At 39.8% G+C, this 22,625-nt stretch overlaps 1 protein-coding gene across 11 annotated transcripts in view; it reads left to right on the top strand.

Annotated features, from left to right (window-relative positions):
• LOC124140769 (coronin-2B-like) overlaps positions 1-22,625 on the top strand; it is a 146,036-nt gene that overhangs the window by 34,154 nt on the left and 89,257 nt on the right. For 8 of the 11 annotated variants that reach the window (XM_046508502.2, XM_046508505.2, XM_046508506.2 and 5 more), the window contains one exon: positions 20,217-20,278. In XM_046508502.2, the coding sequence (XP_046364458.2) occupies positions 20,273-20,278 (6 nt within the window). In that variant the 5' untranslated portion in view covers positions 20,217-20,272. Of the gene's footprint in view, positions 1-20,216; positions 20,279-21,896; positions 21,980-22,625 lie in introns of all 11 variants that reach the window. The other 3 variants (XM_046508503.2, XM_048386800.1, XM_046508507.2) reach the window with 1 other exon arrangement.

Raw genomic sequence — 22,625 nt, forward strand, 5'->3', positions numbered from 1 at the left:
CGACTCGTCCAGTTTATTCATTCAAAATGCTTGGAGGTGTCCTTGAGCTTTTTTCTTCCATTGTTTAATTACCGTATTCGACGTAATAAGCACCCGGCTCTAATAAGCGCCCACGGCGATATTTGCTAATAATAATTCCTAGTGAACAATCCCAATTAGCACTCCTTCTGAATTATCAATGTACACAAGACTTATTTATTCATGTATAATACGCACTCGTGTGTTATATGCACCCTTAATTCTGGGCAATAAAATTCTGGAAAATATATCTGTCGTGTATGATACACACATACCAGTGGTAAAACTAAGAGTTTTCATCCACTAGTCCTTATAATGATAACATATAGCAAAACCCTTAAAAAGGGCAAATTTCTACTATTATGATACCTTAACTATTAGGCAGTTTGTCAAGGACTACAGGACTAGTGCCAATTTCTAACGCTGCATACTTTTCTTTTGTATCATTTAGGGCTGTCAGCATAAACTACGAAATTTACGAGCTTTTAACTATTTTTGTTCTCACCTAAATTATATTCTAATAAGAGCCCCTTATTTCTAATTTTGAGAACGCCCCGAGCACTTATTACGTCGAATACGGTAATGTGGTTTATTATATACCTCCATGAAAGCAAAACCTATTGAAGTTAATTGTTGTAAATAACTAATCAACAATGATAATGTTAGAGATTGCTTATTTAATCATCAACACAAACCACTGTAGACAACAATCCCACCCGAGACATTATTCAGTGCAACAATACTACACACACCTTGTCCAACACCTTCAGTGTGAGCTAGGGGAGAAACGATACAGCAAGGTTGCAATACAATACATTAGTATCGTGATACGCATGTATCATGATGTATACGTCATATCACGTAGAAACTCCTTGGCTATGAATATTTCAGAGCAAGTTCCAAAGGAAAAGCTAGCTGTAGACACATGTTTATAGCAGCTCTTTTTTGTAGTGAACATAAACAGCTAATATCTGACTTACAAAAACTTTGGGGTGGGGGTCATTAAATGAGTAGTAAGTAATTTATTTTAGCAAGTGTAGCGTCTCTTATTGATACAAAAAAAATGTATCGTGTATCGTATCATCACATGAAAAGTCAAGATGCACAATACACCGAGTCCGCCAAGGCGCATGGTCTAAATTTTCTCCAGTTAATGGAAACTTTGCCTGGCCAGCAAATCAACATGATCAAATGCCTTGGAGTCGGTGCACAGGAACTCGATGATAGTGTGTATAACATAATATATTTGTACAGAGAAAAAAAATCACACCCCTCTATATACATAGAAGCAAGGAGTGACACCCGCCATCCTGGTTCTTATTCAAGATTTCATGGGTCATTATCTCATGAAATATGAATATCACTCATTTCAACCTATTGGAACTTGCTAAACAAACCTCAGGCAACACAATCGTCATTATCTGTGGTCACCTTACCTCGTATTTATTTTAAAACAACCATCAAATCTCAACCCTAGACTTCGCCGCCGAGCTAAACAAGAAAAAGGTGGCCGGAAATAACAGCGCTACACGGGCTTGAACTCACCTAACGTTTCTGATTGGCTCTTTTGTTTGTTTGTGTGTTTAACGCTATATGATAAATAATCGAGTTTGGACCTGACAATCCAGTGATTGATATTATGTCTGCTTTTATGCTGAATTTCAAACACTGCTGCATCCCATTCCTGGTGTCCTAAAGTGATGTTGCTGGAATATTGCGAAAAGCGGCATAAAACCATACTCACTCCCTCTCTGTAGCTGCAACTGCAAAAGGGCTAGAGCCATTTACTAGTCTACTAGTGAAAAATTCTATACAACATAAAGAACGTAAAGAAATAGACGAAATAACCAATGGACTAGATGTATTTAAGTGATTGTGTATGTCCGCCCCCTGCAGCTGTGGAGTTTTGTTGTCATAGTGTTTGAATCCATTAGTTACCATTTTATGGGTGATGTTGCGCACTGCTATTTTCAATCATCAACAAAGCAGGTAGTCTGGTGTGTATATCTCGAGAACACGCAAAATACTAGGAATTGATAACTATGAATAATTGAGGGGTTGGAAGATACCAAATTGTTGCTATTATTTTGATGATGACATCTCAAATGAATCCCGCTGTGCCACTGCTAATGAGTATTGTACAGACCAGACACAATGGGGAGGTTGTTACGTTAATTATTCACCCCCTGAGACCAGGGCTACACATGTGAAACAGCACCTGCACGTAGGACACGTCCCATCAGGCACCTGTCTGGTCCATATGGAGGCTGGTCATTAATGATTTACTTAGCAACGGGCTGGTGTATCACAGGAATATTGTGTATCGAGACGAATTCGACATCTACGACTCACACGTGATGTCACAGGGGATGCAGGTGTTTATGGCTCATGACAAGCTGAATTTCACTTGGGTTTTAGTTTGTTTGTTTCTTGTTTAACGCTGTACTCAGAAATATTCCAGACGTATGACGACAGATTGTAAATAATTTAGTCTAGACCAGACAATCCAGTGATTGACATCATGAGCATCAATCCATGCAATTGGGATACGATGACATGCATCAACCAAGTCAGCGGGCCTGACCACCCAATCCCGTTAGTTGCCTCTTACGACAAGCAGTCGCCTTTTACAGCAAGGATGGGTTGCTGAATGGTTTCAGATATGCCTATATAAATACACAAATTACAGAGGATGCAATTCCTAATTCTTGAACATTGAGATACAAAAGGTCAAACACACATGTATGTACATTTAGATTTATAAAAAAATAACACTTTTTCTTTGACAAAAAAGTGAGAGATTGACAAAGGGCTTCTACAATACATGTGCCCTAATGGATTAAACTTACTTTTTTCAGCTTCATTGACATCTTGATAAGACATTCTCAATGATAGCTGATAATAAAAGTTTGTTTAGCTGGAGCAGGATTTGTGTCGGTAGGGAGGATCTAAGAAATGACACTGATAATGGTGATAAAAAGATATATTACCTGTGGTGACTGGCGAGGATAGACTGGATATCTTGGGAGTAATTGTTAACGGATCAAATGCTCTCAAGAAATTGGTGTATGATTGTTAATGTTTATGAGTGAATGAGTGAGTGAGTGAGTGAGTTTATGCCACTTTTAGCAATATTCCAGCCATATCACCAGAGGGGACACCAGAAATGGGCTTCACACATTCAGCGGTAGAAACTAACAGTTTTCGTCCCCTAGTCCTTATAATGATAACATATAGCAAAACCCTTAAAAGGGGCAAATTTCTACTAATCCTTATGATACCTTTACCATTGGGCAGTTTGGCAAGGACTATAGGACTAGTGCCAATTTCTAACCCTGAGTCATTGTACCCATGTCGGAAATGAAACCCGGGTCTTCGGTGTGACGAGCCGACGCTTTAACCACTCAGCTACCCGACAGCCCCTTTAAGTTCATGATTTGACTGTGTGTTGTTAATCACTTTACGACAAGCATGGGTTGCTGAAGGCCAATTTTAACTGGATCTTTACAGGGTGGGTGTGTGTTTACTGTAACCATTGCAACACTTAAATCATAATGGGGTCCTTCGCTTGGTTGTTGAGCAATAGTATGTTATAAAACAAAAAAAAGGGTAGCTTCTATAAATAGGTTGTTTTCAAACTTTAGGAGGGTGCTTATAGTTTCTGCTATAGTCATGTGATAGTATTTTGATCTGGGGGACCCTTCATCTAGATTATTGCACATTAGGGTCACGATAAGGACCACTTGGCTTTCATATGTTGGTGTGTCTGTGTGTCTAGAGGTGTGTCTGTTAATGTTTCGTGTGATGTTTACCTTTGTGTGTCTGGACAAGGATGGTTGGATGGTTTGTTGTTTAACGCCGCAATCAGCAATGTTCCAGCTATATGACGGCGGTCTGTAAATAATCGAGTCTGGACCAAACAATCCAGTGATTGATATCATGAGCATCGATTCACGCAATTGGGATTGATGACATGTATCAACAAAGTCAGCGAGCCTGACCACCCGATCCCGTTAGTCAGGCTCGCTGACTTTGTTGATACATGTCATCTGGACAAGGAAGCTGAGGACTCAGGAATATAAATCCGTATTTATCTGCCAGGGACATTCAACTGCAGCGAAAACCACAAGAACAAGTTTTCATCATGAAATGCATATCTCCATAATCAGATGATCAGCTACACCACTACCCCCTCCCGTCAACCGCCTCCGTGGTCTAGTGGTCATGGTGGTAGAGGGTCTGCCCAGAGAGTGGAAGGTCAGCATGGTCAGGGTTCGATCCCCAGCCGTGTCATACCAAAAGATGTTAAAAGAAGGTACTTGTTGTTACCCTACCTGGCAACATATCATGGTTATAAGAGATGAATATTGGATCGGGTGGTCAGACGTGCTGACTTGGTTGATTGCGTGTCATCGTATGGCACTAGATTGTCTGGTCCAGATTCCATTATTTACTGGTGTTGGGTTAAAGCTGAGATGTTGCTGAGCATCGTGTTGAACATCAAACAAACAATTTTTTATTTTACTGGCTGGCAATGGCCTAAATTCAATACGTTCATAAGTGTCAAATCCTACTTGGAGTAAGCCATGCATTTCATGCATGAGTTCAACAAATTTTAACTGTATCATTCATTTCAGAACATTTTTATGTACCGTATTTGACGTACCGTATATGACCGCGTATAAGCCGAATTTTGAGGACCAGAAAAAAGATTCTGTAGAAAGGGGTCGGCTTATCCACGGGATACACTTTCATGATAGTATTTTTCAGATCGTGATCGGTCAAAAACATCGCCTGAATGACGGTCCGTTAGATAACAACTTCCCGAAAGTTTGGAAGTTGCCACGACTAGAGACATTATTGTTATAAATTATCAATAAAGTTATTATTATACACCAATGTTGTCATTATTAAAAAAAAAGTTATGCATGTTACTACTTCCGATAATAAGTTTTCAATTGAATGTTCAAAGTTTATCATTCTTCGTAAACTCCGCGATCTTTACATGTAACAATATATGTAATTCACAGCTATAATATATAATCCCCAAATGAAATCGCCAATAGCTATTACGTACGTTTTGCAAAGTTCATAAATTGATAGTGAACAAGTGTCTACCTTTATTGAAAGAGGCAAATAAACAACTGTATCGGCGAGTTATTCCGTTCGCCATTTGCAAAAACATGTGATCAGCTGTTTCCTGTGACGTCACAAACGGTGACCACTGTGATTGCTTCCTGTTGTTTAAAGCAACACGGTACACAAGGAAATGAGCATTGATAATAACGGGCCGATTGGTATTGTCATGTTGTTTACACAAACATTTTCAAGTTGTGGGTGCTTAGCGATCGTGTTGGGAGTAGGGGCTTAATTCCTTTGTTTTCGAGAGATTAGTTTATTAAACTGGAGAAGCCTGTGAGTAAGTGATGGTCATTCAATGTGTTCATAGTATGATAGTTTATTTAATTCAATTGGATTAACATACAATAGTGGTGTAAGGGGGTTATAAAAGTTGGTATATTTTTACTGACTGACATTCTCATCATGAGTTTGAAACGAAAACGCCACGCTTACGATGCTGAATTCAAACTGCGCGTCTTCGCACTAGCCGATATATTTTCTCACGGGATCATAATTCTATATGCACCGATTCACAAAATGGCGCTTCGTTGTTGATGGCAACATATAACGATCATTATGAGATTAAAAAAACCCACGAGAAACAGCTTCCCACATTATGAAAGTGGATGACTGGTTTGTTAAATCTTTATTAGAAATAATAATGACTTTTTCAATATAATTACAACGTTTTTCATCTTATATTTTTGAATATCTGCGAGTACCGGCACATGTCTTGCAGTCCGACTTCGCAGTGTTTTTTGCCTTTTAATTCCTGGTTCGGCTTATCTGCGGGTCATACCATTTTCTTTCGTATTTCAATGGTCAAATTAACACCTCGGCTTATCTACGGGGTCGGCTTATCCGCGGTCATATACGGTAATACGCGCCCACGTGAACGTTCCCAATTAGCTCCCCTTCCGATTGATCAATGTACACAAGACTTTTTTATTCGCGTATAATACGCACTGGAGTGTTATATGAACCCTTAATTACGGGCAATTAAATTCTGGAAAAATATATCTGCAGCATATCAGCATTTCAAGCTGTCAGAATAAACCACGAAATTCATCTTTTAAGTCTGTTTTTTTTTCACCAAAATAATATTCTAATAAGAGCCCCCTATTTCTAATTTTGAAAGCACCCTGGGCCCTTATTACGTCGAATACGGTATTTATTTCTTCTGGTGCACGGATTAACACATCTCCCCTACAACATCTTCTGACTCTCCTTTGATTTTCATGGAGGTATAGCATTACAAGTAGTTCTGCAACATAGTCTATATTTAGGGATGTGGAGGTTGAAGTGCGTGGTCTTGATGGAATGACATGTCGTTCATGCCGTTGATCAACTTAACTGAGACACATTCTCTCTGCAGTCACTTCCTGGTGTGGGAAGACGAGGGAGCCTAGACACGCGCCAGAATGTGAAGAGACGGGTTAGAATAGGTCTTCAGCAACCCATGCTTGTCCTGACATGCCTGAGAGGCGACTAACGGGATTCGGGTGGTCAGTTTGCTGACTTGGTTGACGCATGTCATTGTACCCACTTGCGTAGATCGATGTTTATAACATCAATCACTGGATTGTCTGATCCAATTATTTACAGACCTCTGTCATATTGATTGAATATTGCTGAATGCAGCATTTAACAACCATCATAGCAATGAAGGAATGGATGTTTGATGATGATGATGATGATGATGATAACTAATGTTAAAACAACACAGGGAAATCAAGACAAGGTAGTTGAATTGTATCACAACCAATTGATGTCAGCTTAATTATTTAAATGCTTCCTCAATTGAAACCCACTTTTCAAGATCTTATAAGCCACGCTGATAGAATCGTGCTGTGTGTGCTTGTGCAACAAGCCTGTAGCTTGGTGTAAGATAACAAAAGATCAGTGTATATACATGTTATACCCCACCACACTGCCTCTCTATAGCTTTAAGTAATACCTATCAAACAATTCTATCTATAGCTGCTGTCAAGCCTGATGTCTTATTCACGTCGACACCTGACAGGTGAACCACAACATTAAGACTTACTCAAGCGTGTGCAAAGAGTAGTTGTCAGGTTATCTGTACCATTGGCTAAATTTCTAAAGGGACGTATTTGTACCATACCCGTGGTTTCACCAACGTGGTAATCACGTCAAGCTGACACGATGTTAAAATCTAAAACACTGTTCAAAGCAGCATTAAATCAACTCTCTCACTCATTTTGTTTGTTGATACCAACAAGTACCATTTCCCTAACGATGAAGCACAATCTAATATAAGTTTCTGGGCGGTCGGGTAGCCTAGTGGTTAAAGTGTTCACTCTTCACGCCAAAGACCCGGGTTCGATTCCAGACATGAGTACAATGTGTGAAGCCCATTTCTGGTGTCCCTTGCCGTGAAATTGCTGGAATATTGCTAAAAGCGGCTTAAAACCGTACTCTCACTCGCTCACTAATCACTCTGCCACTGAAGCTGGTTGGTTGTACTTTTTACACTCTGGTTATTACTGTTAAAACCTGGATGATAATCACTCACTAATATAAGTTTCTCTAAAACAGTATCCAGTATAGAGTAAGAAACAGATTTGTTTTATGTGGATGAATGTATAGTATACTGATGGAAACAAATAAGGGAACAATGAAAAAGATAGGGAAATAAGGTTTATTGTCAGTACATTTGAAATACCGTATTCGACGTAATAAGCGCCCACGTCGAGATTTGCTAATATATTGGCAGTGAACAATCCCAATTAGCACCCCTTCTGGCCCCTATTCGCATATAATACGCACCACTTCCTTCCCCTATTCGCGTATAATACGCACTCATGTGTTATATGCACCCTTCATTATTGGCAATTATATTCTGGAAAAATATATATCTCGTACATAAGCATTTCAGGCTGTCAGCATAAACCACGAAATTTATCTTTCAAATCTGTTTTTTTTTCACCAAAATAATATTCTAATAAGAGCCCCCTATTTCTAATTTTGGGAGCGCACTGGGCGCTTATTGAGTCAAATAGGGTAGCACACATACAAATTCAGCATGTCAAAATCAAATGTTGAGATGCGTTTGTGTGCATTGTTCCCAACGCGTATTTGGAAGACCAGGCTGGGAACACAAGATAGCATATCATTTGACTGTGTCTAAAACTAAGCGTTTCCTTATTCACTGCCATCAGTATGTTTTCACATTTCATCAAGTTTAGACCCGTGAAGATCTGGGTAGAGAATAGCAACCCATGCTTGTCATAAAAGGTGATTATCCTCGTCGTAAGAGGCGACTAACGGGATTGGGTGGTCAGGGTCACTACTTGATTGATGCATGTCATCGTATTGTGGATTGATGCTCATGATGTCAATCACTGGATTGTCTGGCTTATTTTCAGACCATTTAGCTGGAATATTGCTGAATGAGGCGTTAGTTTATGCCATTTTCAAAATACAGGAAACTACGGTTATAACGAACACGCTCATAACGAACTGATGGATATAACGAACTTACTTTTTTGGTCCCGACTATTTGCTGTAGTTATGATGTATATATGCTTATAACGAACTAGGGGTATAACGAACTAAAATTAGTAGTCCCCTTGAGTTCGTTATAACCGTAGTTCACTGTATTAGGTTTCCTTTACAGTGGGGGGTCACGGGTGGCCCAGTCGTCTAAGGCGCCGCGATTCGCTGTGCAGAGTTGCGTCCCTTGGGCACGCCAGAAACCTATGATTGTGGGTTGGAATCCCGGTTCGCCCCGATTATGTTTCTAGGTTTGTCAGCACCATACCCGTGCTCGTGGGTTTCACCGAAGTGGTAAACATCAGAGACCTGCATGACTTGGGGCTTTCCTCCCACATTAAGCTGACACGCCGCGATATAACTGGAATACTGTTAAAAGTGGCGTTAAACCAAACTCACTCACTCACTCCTTTACAGTGTGTGATACGGGGTGGGCACCATTGTAATATCCATCTAGATAATGAACTATATTTTAGGAGAAAACGACTGAGTTTAGAATTTCACTAGTCTCAGACCCACAGACTCTTGGTCCTGTCCAACGCTGATGATAGAAACAGATACAGAAACAGAAACTTTCAGATAGGCATGGTGTACACAGTGATAAAAATTAAATGTGAAAATCAATGGGTCCTTGTCATGACACAAATTTTAAGTATATTTATATGCTCTCTTTTTTCAAATTAAGTATTTAAACAAAATATGATAGAAGCAGATTTATAAAGCATTATACTTTCAAATATGCATGGTGACCTGTGAAGATCCGGGTTAGAATAGGTCTTCAGCAACCCATGCTTGCCATAAAAGGCAACTATTTATAACTGCTTGTCGTAAGAGCCGACTACCGGGATCGGGTGGTCAGGCTCGCTGACTTGCTTGATGCATGTCATCGATGCCATATATGTGGATACATGTGCATGATATAAATCACTGGCTTGTCTGATCAATTATTTACAGACTGCCTTCATATAGCTGGAATATTGCTGAGTGCAGCGTTAAACAAACAAACAAACAAACAATCAAACATTACGCAAGTTACATTTGGCCACATTCTAAAAGGCCTTGTGTATTCATACCTATTTGGGGTTGGAGGGGTAGCCTAGTGGTTAAAGTGGTTCACTCATCAAGCCAAAGACCCAGGTTCAATTCAATACATGGGTACAATGTGTGAAGCCCATTTCTGGTGTCCGCTGCCGTGATATTACTTGAATATTGTCAAAAGCCGCGTAAAACTCATTCATACCAAGTTAAATTCATACAATGTTTGTTATAAAAGTAGGACATTTGAATTGTCAAAAGTTTGGAATTAATTTATTTAAAATATTTGAAAACCCAAAACTGAAAGGAATTAAAAACATTTTGTAATGACTAGGTCTGATAGCATGGCTAGACAGCAGCCTCTATTGTAACGCTAAAGCCAAGACAAGCGCGTGTTTACATTGAAGATATAAACTTTGTTCAATGAGCACATTTAGCAAGGTTAAATAGAATTAGCATACCTGTCTTGGAGGTGTTTGCATTACCTGTTAAAATAGCTGCAGGTGTACCTAGGTGAGTGGACTGGGTTCAGGTATTGATGACAGGAGACAGTGGGGGAAGGGGGTTTAAAAGCAAAGGTGTCATGACTTGCAGGCTTGTCAGATCGGCTTTTTTTCCTAGGACACTGACGGATTGTCATCCAAAATGTCTTTTTCTTTCTTAGTTGGTGATGATGTTGATGAATGTCCTGTCAAAAGTTTATTACATCATGAAGATGTCTAATGCCACTTTGTCTCTTGCAAAATCTATTTACTGTTTAGGGAAGACGATTGCAGCCATGTTCGAAATGAAAAGGTGTCCTGGGGTCTCTGAGGTTTTCTGTGGTGTTTGAATCAAGGGGTGTCCTGGGGTCTTCTATGGTATTTAAATCAAGGGGTGTCCTGAGGTCTTCTCTATAGTATTTAAATCAAGGGGTGTCCTGAGGCCTTCTCTATGGTATTTAAATCAAGGGGTGTCCTGAGGCCTTCTCTATGGTATTTAAATCAAGGGGTGTCCTGAGGTCTTCTATGGTATTTAAATCAAGGGGTGTCCTGAGGCCTTCTCTATGGTATTTAAATCAAGGGTTGTCCTCAGGTCTTCTATGGTACCGTATTTTCTTGAGTATAGTGCGCACTTTTTTTCGAAAAAACACAGCATTGTAGAAGGGGGTGCGCATTATACACGAATTATGAGTTTGGATGTTTTTTTCCCCCATGGAAAGACATTACCGTGAGCACAAAACACCGGGAATACCATGTCAACAAATCCATACTGAAGTACGCAAAATAATTATGTAATTACACTGTCTGGCTATAAAAAGTGTTCTTTGTATATCTGAACTTATGTTTGTAACTTATGTCATTGATTTTATTCAAAATTCCTTATAATATTGTTTTTATTAATTTCGGCGAAATCGTGTGTGAAGCGATCGGAAGATCGCACAACTCACCGTTATTAACAGCAACCACGGTCAGAATACCGCTATTGACGCCTTGAAACAAACTTTAGTTGACAGAGAATGGATACATATATCATAAATGACATACTTTGACTCGTTAAAAGTCATATTTGTTTTTGTTTGACGATTCTATGTCAACATGAAATTCTCGCGATCACGTGATCATGTGCGCGTGAGCCTTGACGGTGACTGGTCAGACATGTTCCATGTAAAAAATAATACCCGGGAATAGCAATCAGCTGCTTCGCTTAGGGTTATTATTATTTTAAATATGTTTATTAAAGGTTGCATATAATTAAGAAAATAATGGAATATATTATTCCTGATAAATAAAATAGTTTCAGATACAATTGTTGCCGATCCTTGCATTAAAAATCTTATAAAGTTATATCATTGGGTGTGTCTTGACCGAATCACCGGTCGATTCCAAGAAAACGTGTGTACAGCTGATTGCTGTTTCCAGCTTAGTTTACGAGAAAATACGCAAGGTAATCTTAATCCCTAAATATAAAACAATGCCTAGCAGAACAATAAATACTATTTAAACGGTAAATAAACATGTCTGGTGATTTTTTATCTCAAATTTCGAATTTGTACTGACGAAGTTTCTCAGCACCCGTTCGTTTGCCGGACTTCGCTGAAAGGGTACGGTGTAAAAGATTTCTGCGCATAATATTCAAATTTCTTTTTTTCCAAAATATTGAACCCGCTAGAGGGGGGTGCGCATTATACATGGGTGCGCACTATACTCAAGAAAATACGGTATTTAAATCTATGGGTGCCCTGAGGCCTTCTATGGTATTTAAATCAAGGGGTGTCCTGAGGTCTTCTGTGGTATTAAAATCAATGGGTGTCCTGAGGTCTTCAGGCAATGACTATGGACATGGTTGGTGTTGATTTTGTCCTTATCTAGTAGGCTTAAGCCCCCAGTTGGGATTACAGGTTAGAATTGGTCCCAGCAAGATCAATACAACATGACGATACAACATCCTTCTTTCCATGCATGTTGTACACCTCTGTACAAATCCAGTACAATACAACATCCACATTTGTGTCATGTCAAGGTACAGATACCTCTCCCAGCCCTACCCACTCAAGAAAACTACAGGCTTGTGTGTGACGTTTGGGCGAAGTCCGTACACTGTGAGCCTGTGTGAATGGAGAGTGTTCACAGCAACGTAGGTAGTGCGACTCTCATGAATAGTTGATCCAGTCTGGCCAGATAGTGGCAGGAGGAGGGCGTGGCTGCAGACTGAAGTGTTCACTGTCTCCTGCACCAAGCACCCAGTTGCTGTAAACATCTTCATACACTGATAGGGGTGACTATTGGTCTGAAAATCACTATTGCTATAACTATTGATATTGAAAGAAACTATTGCAATAACTATTGATATTGCAAACAACTATTGCAATAAATATCGATAGTTTTCAGTGTATCATTTTAGATGGATTTTAGAGTTGAATTAAACCTTGGAACTGAAGTTTCCTTTGAATGTGATAACCATAAGACTTCCAAACACTCGATTTTCCACCCAAGTTTGCCACAAACTCCACTTGACTGTCACCCTCCGCAATTATGCTTAAATAAGAAAGACCGGTTGCTAAGCATCAAGGGCAGTTAACTCTAATTCTCACCAGGCTGCGTTCGCAAGTGTGTTTCAGTGACTCAATGGCATGATATGGTAAACATGGTAAATACAATTGAAACTATCGATATTTCTAACTGAAATCGATACTATTAATCAGAAACTGATTTAACATTTATTGACTTTTAAGTGCTTACCAATAGCAATATATCGATATTTCTATTTATCGTGACACCCCTTTACACTGACATACCACCAGACCAGAATTAGTGTCAGCTCTTTGACAAGATTGTTGAAGAAACAACAACAATTTGAATTTGGCACAATTTTACATTTTTTTACTGGTGCAGATGACTTATATGTAAGTGCTTTATATATACTACTCCATTTTTGATGGGGAGATTTTTATCTGTCATGATACTCAAAACTGATTCTCCTTGTATATCAGGTCTATAAAATAGAATGACATATTTGATTATCATACCTCCATGTCACAATGATGAGTTTTGATTGGTCCACGTGATCGTGATAAAATACTATGTAACCCCCGCCTTGGAGGGTATAAATTTCTCAGCAGGTAAATATATCTCTTATACCCCGCCACGAGCACTACAGGCTGCGCTTGGATGTTTGAGAGACAGAATAAATCCCTAACACCTCGCTTCAAAGCAAAAAGCTGCACGCTTTTAGGCTATTGGTCTATGCTATTGGGATACAATGTATCAACCAAGTCAGCAAGCCTGACCACCTGATCTTATTAGTCACCTCTTTGATAAATTAACTGACAGCCACTTGCTGCAGACTGTCTCCATGGCGTAGTGGATAGTGCATCTGCCAAGTGACTTGAAGGTCTGTGGTTTGATTCCCTGCCGCATCATACCAAAAGAATTGGGTATTCATGTTAAACTGCGGCATGGTATCTCAGTGGGCTAGCACTATATAACCGGCATTAGTCCAGGCTAGTACAAGCTGCCGCACACGCGTATATGCACATCTCTGTATAAGTGCAACAATCCTGAACGTGACGCCAATCCCCACCTCACCTCACCTCACCTCACCTCACCTCACCTCACCTCACCTCACCTCACTAACTTCAAATGTGGAGTTGACATGGCGGAGTGACGAAGACATAATGAGTATGGACTTTTCATGCACCAAGTCGAGTATTTTTAAAATTCTGTCTCATTAAAACTCAGCTTGTAATGGTAATAAAACAACATAAAAATCTACAGAAAATTATGCTTATAGCCAGGTTTAGGCTAATAGACTCCCAAGTATGTCCCAGACTGCAGTATTGCTGAAATACTGCTACAAAGTGAGTAAAACCTGTCTTGGGACTCGTGTTGCCATGGACGATACAAGATATTGATGTGTATTTAGTGGAACTGCATCTGCAACTGGTACATAATGATCCCGTTGTATCACCCTGTCTTCCTGAAATCTCCTTATCATTGATTAGACTATTATTGATCTGATGTTATCTTTCCATGACCGTATCGTGATCAGTTCGTTGTTTTTCAATTATTTGTGCATAACTGTAGCTGGCATATCTCGTGTCCAGGACTCCCAGTGTGAGGGTTTGTTGACTACAGGTTTATTTACTGCAAGGAATGTGTGTGCACCACGATAAGTTAGCCCTCATCACCGATGACCTTACTGTGACCTACATGTCTCCAGATAACGGAAATATGTGTGAGTTTATCCAACTTCCCACCATCTCTTGTGTTGTGTTGTATCAGAACTGACAGCAGGCAAGAAAAGTTGCAGGAACATGATAAAATTAGATCAAATAAGATAATTATGATAACAAATTGCAAGCAGTGCCATTTTACATGGTTTTGTTTGTTGTTTAACGCCACACTCAGCAATATTCTAGCTATATGACTGTGGTTTTTAAATTATCATGTCTGGACCAGACAATCCAGAGATTAATATCATGAACATCGATCTACACAATTGGGTACGATAACATGCACCAACCAAGTCAGCGAGCCTGACCTCCCTATCCCGTTAGTCGCCTGGCTTACAACAAGCATAGTAGCCTTTTACGGCAAGCATGGGTTGCTGAAGACTTATTCTACCCCGGATCTTCACTGGTCTCCATTTTACATGGAAGATGTACATCAGCTATTTTGTAGTAACCACTTCGGCACCTTACTTGTTTGTGTCTTCAGTGAGGGGAGTGAAAGGTCACCATTCTGACAGTGCATTAATCGGTCACCATTCTGACTGTGTATAGATGGTCATCATTCTGACAGTGCATTAATCGGTCACCATTCTGACAGTGCATTAATCGGTCACCATTCTGACTGTGTATAGATGGTCACCATTCTGAATGTGTATTGACAGGTCACCAATTGTACGTTGTATTGACAGGTCACCAATTGTACATTGTATTGACAGGTCACCAATTATACATCATATTGACAGGTCACCAATTGTACATCATATTGACAGGTCACCAATTGTACGTTGTCTGACAGGTCACCAATTGTATGTTGTATTGACAGGTCACCAATTGTACGTTGTATTGACAGGTCACCAATTGTACATTGTATTGACAGGTCACCAATTGTATGTTGTATTGACAGGTCACCAATTGTATGTTGTATTGACAGGTCACCAATTGTACATTGTATTGACAGGTCACCAATTGTACGTTGTATTGACAGGTCACCAATTGTACATTGTATTGACAGGTCACCAATTATACATCATGTACATCGTATTGACAGGTCACCAATTGTACATTATATTGACAGGTCACCAATTGTACGTTGTATTGACAGGTCACCAATTGTACATTGTATTGACAGGTCACCAATTGTACATTGTATTGACAGGTCACCAATTGTATGTTGTATTGACTGGTCACCAATTGTATGTTGTATTGACAGGTCACCAATTGTACATTGTATTGACAGGTCAGTGCACTCAGTGGTTCACCTGTTAAAGACTCTGGAATCTATTGATACAGCCCTGTTCTGTCTGACAGTCTAACCTGTTCAGAGCCTAGCTGTGTATATGGTGCATTAGGCTCAGTTAAGCATTTTTCTCTTACAAATGTTTGTTTGCTTTGACTAAAAGGGCAGACTGAATGCTGTGATGTTGTAAAATCACATAGGTGCAAGTATTTGAGTTATTTTATCTTTTTCTTTGGCAGTTTTCGAATGTCACTCCTTAGTACCCCTGCATTACTCATGGTTGCCGTGACACCTAGAGGTGGGGGTGGCACGCTCGTGACGCGGTATGATGCAACGGCAGTCCCTGTCACTCCCTCGTCAGATGCTTATTACACGCTTCTTCTTGTAACTCAATGTGAAGGTTCTTTTGACTGTAGGTTTTACTTGGTCTTAAAGGACAGTGGGGTAACCTTGTTGTTAAAGCGTTCGCTTGTCATGCCAAAGACCTGGGTTTGATTCCCCACATGGTATAATGTGTGAAGCCCATTTCTGGTGTCCCCTGTGGGATTGCTGGAACATTCCTTAAACTAGTAAAAGTGGCATAAAACTATACTCACTCACTCACTTGGTCTAAAAGGACAGTGGGGTAGCCTAGTGGTTAAAGCGTTCGCTTGTCATGCCAAAGACCCGGGTCCGATTCCCCACCTGGTACAATGTGTGAAGCCCATTTCTGGTGTCCCCTGCCGTGATATTGCTGGAACATTGCTAAAAGCGGCGTAAGACTATACTCACTCACTCACTCACTCATTCACTTGGTCTAAAAGGACTCCAGATATGATTTAGTCCGTTGAGTATTTACTCACAGTATCATTCATATAGGGTACTAACCTGTGAAGATCTGGGTTAGAATAGGTCTTCAGCAACCTTGCTTGCCGTAGAACGCGACTATGCTTTACGTAAGAGGCAACTAACGGGATCGGGTGGTCAGACTCACTGACTTGGTTGATGCATGTCATCCTATCCCAATTGGGTGGATCAATGCTCATGATGTCAATCACTGGACTGTCTGGTCCAGACTGGATTATTTACAGACCGAAGTCCTATAGCTGGAATATTGCTGAGAGCAGCGTTAAACAAACAACATCAACAACAACATATAGGGTATTTGATAGTTTTCTTTGGGTATTTAATATATTTTTGCTTCCTTGGAACCAATTTATTATTAAACCAATGAGGAGACATTATTCAAATAATTCTGCCTAAAATGCTGTTTCAGGTGACTTCTAATTTTCTTATGTTCATGTGATGCCCCAAGTGTGTCACCTGTCACATAACTTATACATGACGATACATGAGTTGTAATTAGCAAGACATAGCCCTTTTGTGCAGTATTCACTGTAGTAGAGTTTATGTATAGGCGTGACCTGCATTCGATCAGTAAGATGTGAAAAAATAATCAGGTACTCCAGCTGAAAAGGCCACATTGGGTAATCATGCAAAGTTTGTTATGAATTTTAAATTTTTAACTTTTTATTTTACACACCGTATTTGACCTAATAAGCACCCAGGGCGCTCTCAAAATTAAAAATAGGGAGCTTTTATTGGAATATTATTTTGGTGAAAAAAAGAGTTTAAAGATAAAATTCGTGGTTTATGCTGACAGCCTGAAATGTTTATGTACGACAGATATATTTTTCCAGAATTAAATGCCCATAATTAAGGGTGCATATAACACATGAATGAGTATTATACGGGAATAAATATGTCTTGTGTACATTGATCAATCGGAAGGGGTGCTAAATGGAATGTTTCACCAGCCAATATCTTAGCAAATGTAGCCGTGGGCCCTTATTAGAGCGGGGCGCTTATTACATCGTATACAGTGTTTTATGTAACTATGCTGCTTATCTGAAGCTTTGGTCTAAATATTTGTGAGATCTGATTCGCAGAACCACACACAGTGGTGGTAAATTTTGAAGACTTGCTTCAATTTGGGCTTTCCTTCAAGCTTTCCATCATGTTTTATAACTGAAATAGTTGGTTCAAAATGGCGTTAAACCTCACTCACTCACTCTCTCTCTCTCTCACCTGTCACTCACTAATTCACTCACTAATTCACTCACTCACTCACTCACTCACTCAGGAAAGTAATCTTTAATAACGGCCCTTTCTTGGAATCTTTTTATATGCCTTTCAGCATTAGAAATTGGCACTAGTCCTGTGGTCCTTGTCGAACTGCCCAATAGTTCAGGTATCAAAAGGACAAGTAGAAATTTGCCATTTTTAAGGGTTTTGCTATATGTTATCATTATAACGACTAGTAGACTATAACTGTTAGTTTCTACCGCTGCCTTTGGTGCTCTATATGTGGGTGGTGGGACAGCCTAGCGGTTAAAGCAGGTTCCATTCCCGAAATGGGTTACCAGTGTGCCAGGCTGGCATATCTGGGGTTCCCTGCCGTGATGATAAGTGCTGGAATATTGCTACTAGTTTGTGTAAAACAATACTCGCTAACTCACTACCTCATTCACTCACTCCCCACTCACAAGCTCACTGCCCACTCACTCACTCACTCACTCCCAAGCTCACAAGCTCACTCACTCACTCCCCACTTACGAGCTCACTCACTCACTCCCCTCTCACTCACTCACTCACTCACTCTCACTCACAAGCTTACTGCCTACTCCCAAGCTTACTCACTCATGAGGGTAATCACGAGATCACTCACTCACGAGCTCACTCACTCACTCCCCTCTCAAACCTGTCAAACTTTGTCAGTCAAGACAGGACGATTTTCAGACAGTAGTGTGTAAACTGTTTCAACATGTTCAATATCCGGTACGATTGGCCGCCGTATTGGTTTGGGTTAAACACACAACACACAAATGACCACAGGTCAATCAACAGTCAAGTCTTGTGGCTACTCAGATCCTGTCCCGTAATGAGTTTGGTAAATATTTTTTTGTGTAGCTTATTCCAAGTTGTTTTTGTCATACTCTCTCATTTTAACCTCTGAGGGGATTTCTTGAGTAAAGTTGGTCCCCAACAATCTATGATTGTCATTAGCAGCAACTAAATGGTCAGGCTAGGCATGTTCTCTTACTCCAACAGCATTGATCATGTCTCACAATATCAGTGACTGGATTGTCTGCTCCAGACTTGATTGTTTTCATTAAACCGCCTTTAGCTAGAATAATACATGTACCATGAAACACCATCTTCCTGAGGCAAGGGGGTTAACTGAATAGTCCAGTTTCCACCCTTGAACTAGGCTGGAATTTCTTGATCGTAGTGTCACCAGTGGCTAATACGAGTTATATCCCTTCTATGTCCCTCCTATTGACCAATCAGTTTGCACCTCTCATATCTCTTGCACTTGCTTCAAACAAAATGGTGGCACCCAGTCAAAACGACCTGATCACTAATCAAAATCTATTTTGTGATAAGACGGGTCTTACTTCTCGAAGTGCCACAAATAACGTGAGCACATTTTGATTGGGTGAACAATTTCAGTCCAAGTGGTAAGAAATTGGAGTTACATCCCCTAGTGGATAGTCTGCTCAGCTAACGTTCCCATGACAGTGTCTTCCTAACAAGGTGAACATGTGTTGCGTTCACTTGCAAATAGAATTATGGAGGTAGACTTTATTTTCTACAAAACTGATTACAGATTTAAGAATGAAATGGACTCAGAAGGTTTTGTGGACAAAACGAAAAACTAGGACACAGTACATAAAACCGACTGAAACGTCTTGATCGATTCAATTTTATGGCACATGCACAAGAGTATATTGTATGTCATACCCCAGATCGGCCCTCAACCCGAACTACAGCCCTCGGGGGCTTACATGGGAGTCCCTGGTTGATATATATGAAAACTGCCATATAATATCCTCTATGTATCGTCACAGTAATTCTCTAAAATAACTAAAGTCTAGTTTACATACACACATTTACCCCAGGGGTTAACTAACCCCCAGGGACAAAATGTATCGAGTGGTAAACGTGTTTAAAGTTTACCCCTTGGGGTAAGATACTGAAACTCCATAGGTGGAGTAAATTTTGTTCCCCCGAAAGGGTATATTTACCCCTGGGCATAAAATACCCACTGGGGCAAAGAAGTGCATGTAAACTAGGCTATAGGCCCCACAATTTGATGTGCAGAGTTTCGTCCTTGTGATCGTGGATTTCAAATCCTGGTTCACCCGATGATGTTTCTAGGTTTGTCTGCACCTCGGATACCTGTGCTCTCATGGTTTCACAAGTGGTAAATGTCTGAAACCTGCATCACTTCGGGATTTCCTTCCACATTAAGCTGACATGCCGTGATACAACCTGAATACTCAGTTCAAAGCTGTGTTAGGGGCGGTCGGGTAGCCTAGTGGTTAAAGCGTTCACTCGTCACGCCGAAGACCCGGGTTTGATTCCCGACATGGGTACAATGTGTGAAGCCCATTTGTGGTGTCCCCCGCCGTGATATTGCTGGAATATTGCTAAAAGAGGCGTAAAACCTCACTCACTCACTCACTGTGTTAAACCCAACTCACTCACTCACTATCTCTGACATGCATAAATTGAGACATTCTTGTTTTGTTACAGGGCATCAATGTGACACCAAGGCTGGGGATTAGTTAAGGCTCCACACAGCTTTCACGATGCCGGTGAGTTTACAGATTTACTGCTTGGTGTATTTGTACATTTGTGATTATAATGATTTGCAAGTAGTGAAGTTGTTATTCTTTTTCAAATATTTTGTGTTCCAACCACACTTCAAACAAAAAATCTCAGATTCTCGTTGTCACTTTAGAATTTCCATTTCAATATTGTGTAGTTGGCATGTGTAGATAAATTGTTCAACTTTTTAGTGCAGTTTAATTTTATGAGTGTGCTTGGCCAACCATTAGAAAGTAAATTCAGGAATATGTCAACTCAAAATTTGTTCCTTGAAAAGAATCAAATGAAAAATATGTTTCGGTCATTTAGATTTACAAATCATTATGGAGTTATATATTTTGTTTCAATCCAGATAGAATTGGTTCGTTATGTATGCCCATGACAGATTCTGATAACGTGATGTCCAAGCTCTATTTAATTAGATGAATGACCGCTCTGACCTATTTATGCAGCCTTGCTGTCGGAGTGTGACATCATGATGCCATGATGCGATTCTTACGGCTCACTGTCAGTAACGCTAACAGGGTCATTGTCGTGTAGGGAAACCAGAATACGGAACTGGCCACTGCATAGCACTGAAAACCAGACAAGTCCATTCATTAGGAAGGGGTGGCCCAGCTGTGTAAGGTGCAACAATTTGCTGTGCAGAGTTACATCCCTTAGGTGTGCCAGGAACATGATTGTGGGTTGGAATCCCGGTTTGCCCTTTGTGCTCGTGGGTTTCCCCAAAGTACACATCTAAGACCTGCATCACTTCAGGCTTTCCTCCCACATTAAGCTGACACACCCTGTCAAAATCCGGGGTAAAATAGTTCTCCAGCAACCCATGCTTGCCGTTAAAGGCGACTATGCTTGTCATAAGAGGTAACTAACGGGATCGGGTGGTCAGGCTTGCTGACTTGATTGTCATTGTATCCCAATTGTGTGGATCAATGCTCATGATGTCAATCACTGGATTGTCTGGTCCAGACTCAATTATTTACAGACATATGTCATACAGCTGGAATATTGCTGAGTGCGGCGTTAAACAACAAACAAACAAACATGACACGCCATGATACAACTGAAATACTGTTTGAAGCAGTGTTAAACTCACTCACCCATTCATTTTGGTGTGAAACTGGTTGATCCACCAACAGGAAGACTTGATCTGATGATCTATTAACTGGGATTTTCAAACTCACATTTCTTGCTCGATTTATTTTGACACCTCAGTCACCATTTTCTGACAACAATATATTCCCAAATTGAAAATGGTTTAGGGCAGTTTTGAATGCAATGCATACAGTGGCCATCAAGGAAACATCTGTATATCTGTAATTTTGAAGACTCACCCTACACGACAATTACCCCTCCAGCCTCAGTTACCGGTTTGCCTGCTCCGAACTCGAGTTCTAATCTAACGCAAACTGCTGTGATTGGATAGTTCAGCTGAAAAACTGCTGACTACGGCCTAAAATAATTTGCATACTTTTCTTTTCTTCACCAATTCTCTCTAGTTTCCTTTGTTTCAAGTACTACTGTCCACACAACTACTTCTGTATATGAAAATACCAACACATTTTCACGATCCTGCTTACACTTTGTTCTGTTGTTCTTTTTCAGCTGTCAGACTAGGCAGTATATAGTAGTCCCAACGAAACAAACTCTTAATTACCTCCCTTGTTAGCGATCGGACAAATATGGAGGTATATAAGTTGTACCAGCATGGTGTTTGCCTCTGTCTCTGGTTCTGTGACACCAACATGACTTGTTTGATTTGAGCTTACTGTTTCAGCTCGTTTCAAGTTTTGGCTTTTTGAATATTTGAGTGCTATTAAGTTTGACTAGTTAGGTGATTTGTTGTGTAAATTTGCGTGTGATTTTTTTTTTATATGTATATATATATACCTCAAACATGTTGAAGTAAATGTTGTTGTTTTTTAATTTAATTTGTGGTTAGTATTGGTAAGCATGATTAGAGAAATACGAAATCTTTAAATGTTAAATCCAGTTTTTTAAATGATAGATTTGATGCTTCAGTTCTTAATTATTTCAAAATCGGTCGAAAATGTGATTATTATTCAGTCCTTATTATTACCATGATTATGTTTAGGAATGTCACGATTCACCGATTTAACTGATGCATTGGTAGATAATTCTCACGATACGATATGATACGAGATACATGTAAATTTATATCGATACAAACTTTTATTGAAATCGGTATCCATTTGTTTGCGTATCGATTGATTTTTCTTTTCAAATTGAAATTTGACACACGAAAACTTGTTAGCGTCTGACACTTGTTTGAATAAACAGAATCAACTTTTTCTAAGTATTATTATTTTACAA

Source organism: Haliotis rufescens, unplaced genomic scaffold, assembly GCF_023055435.1.
Source record: "Haliotis rufescens isolate VD_foot unplaced genomic scaffold, xgHalRufe1.0.p SCAF_60, whole genome shotgun sequence".
In the NCBI taxonomy this organism is placed as follows: Eukaryota; Metazoa; Mollusca; class Gastropoda; order Lepetellida; family Haliotidae; genus Haliotis; species Haliotis rufescens.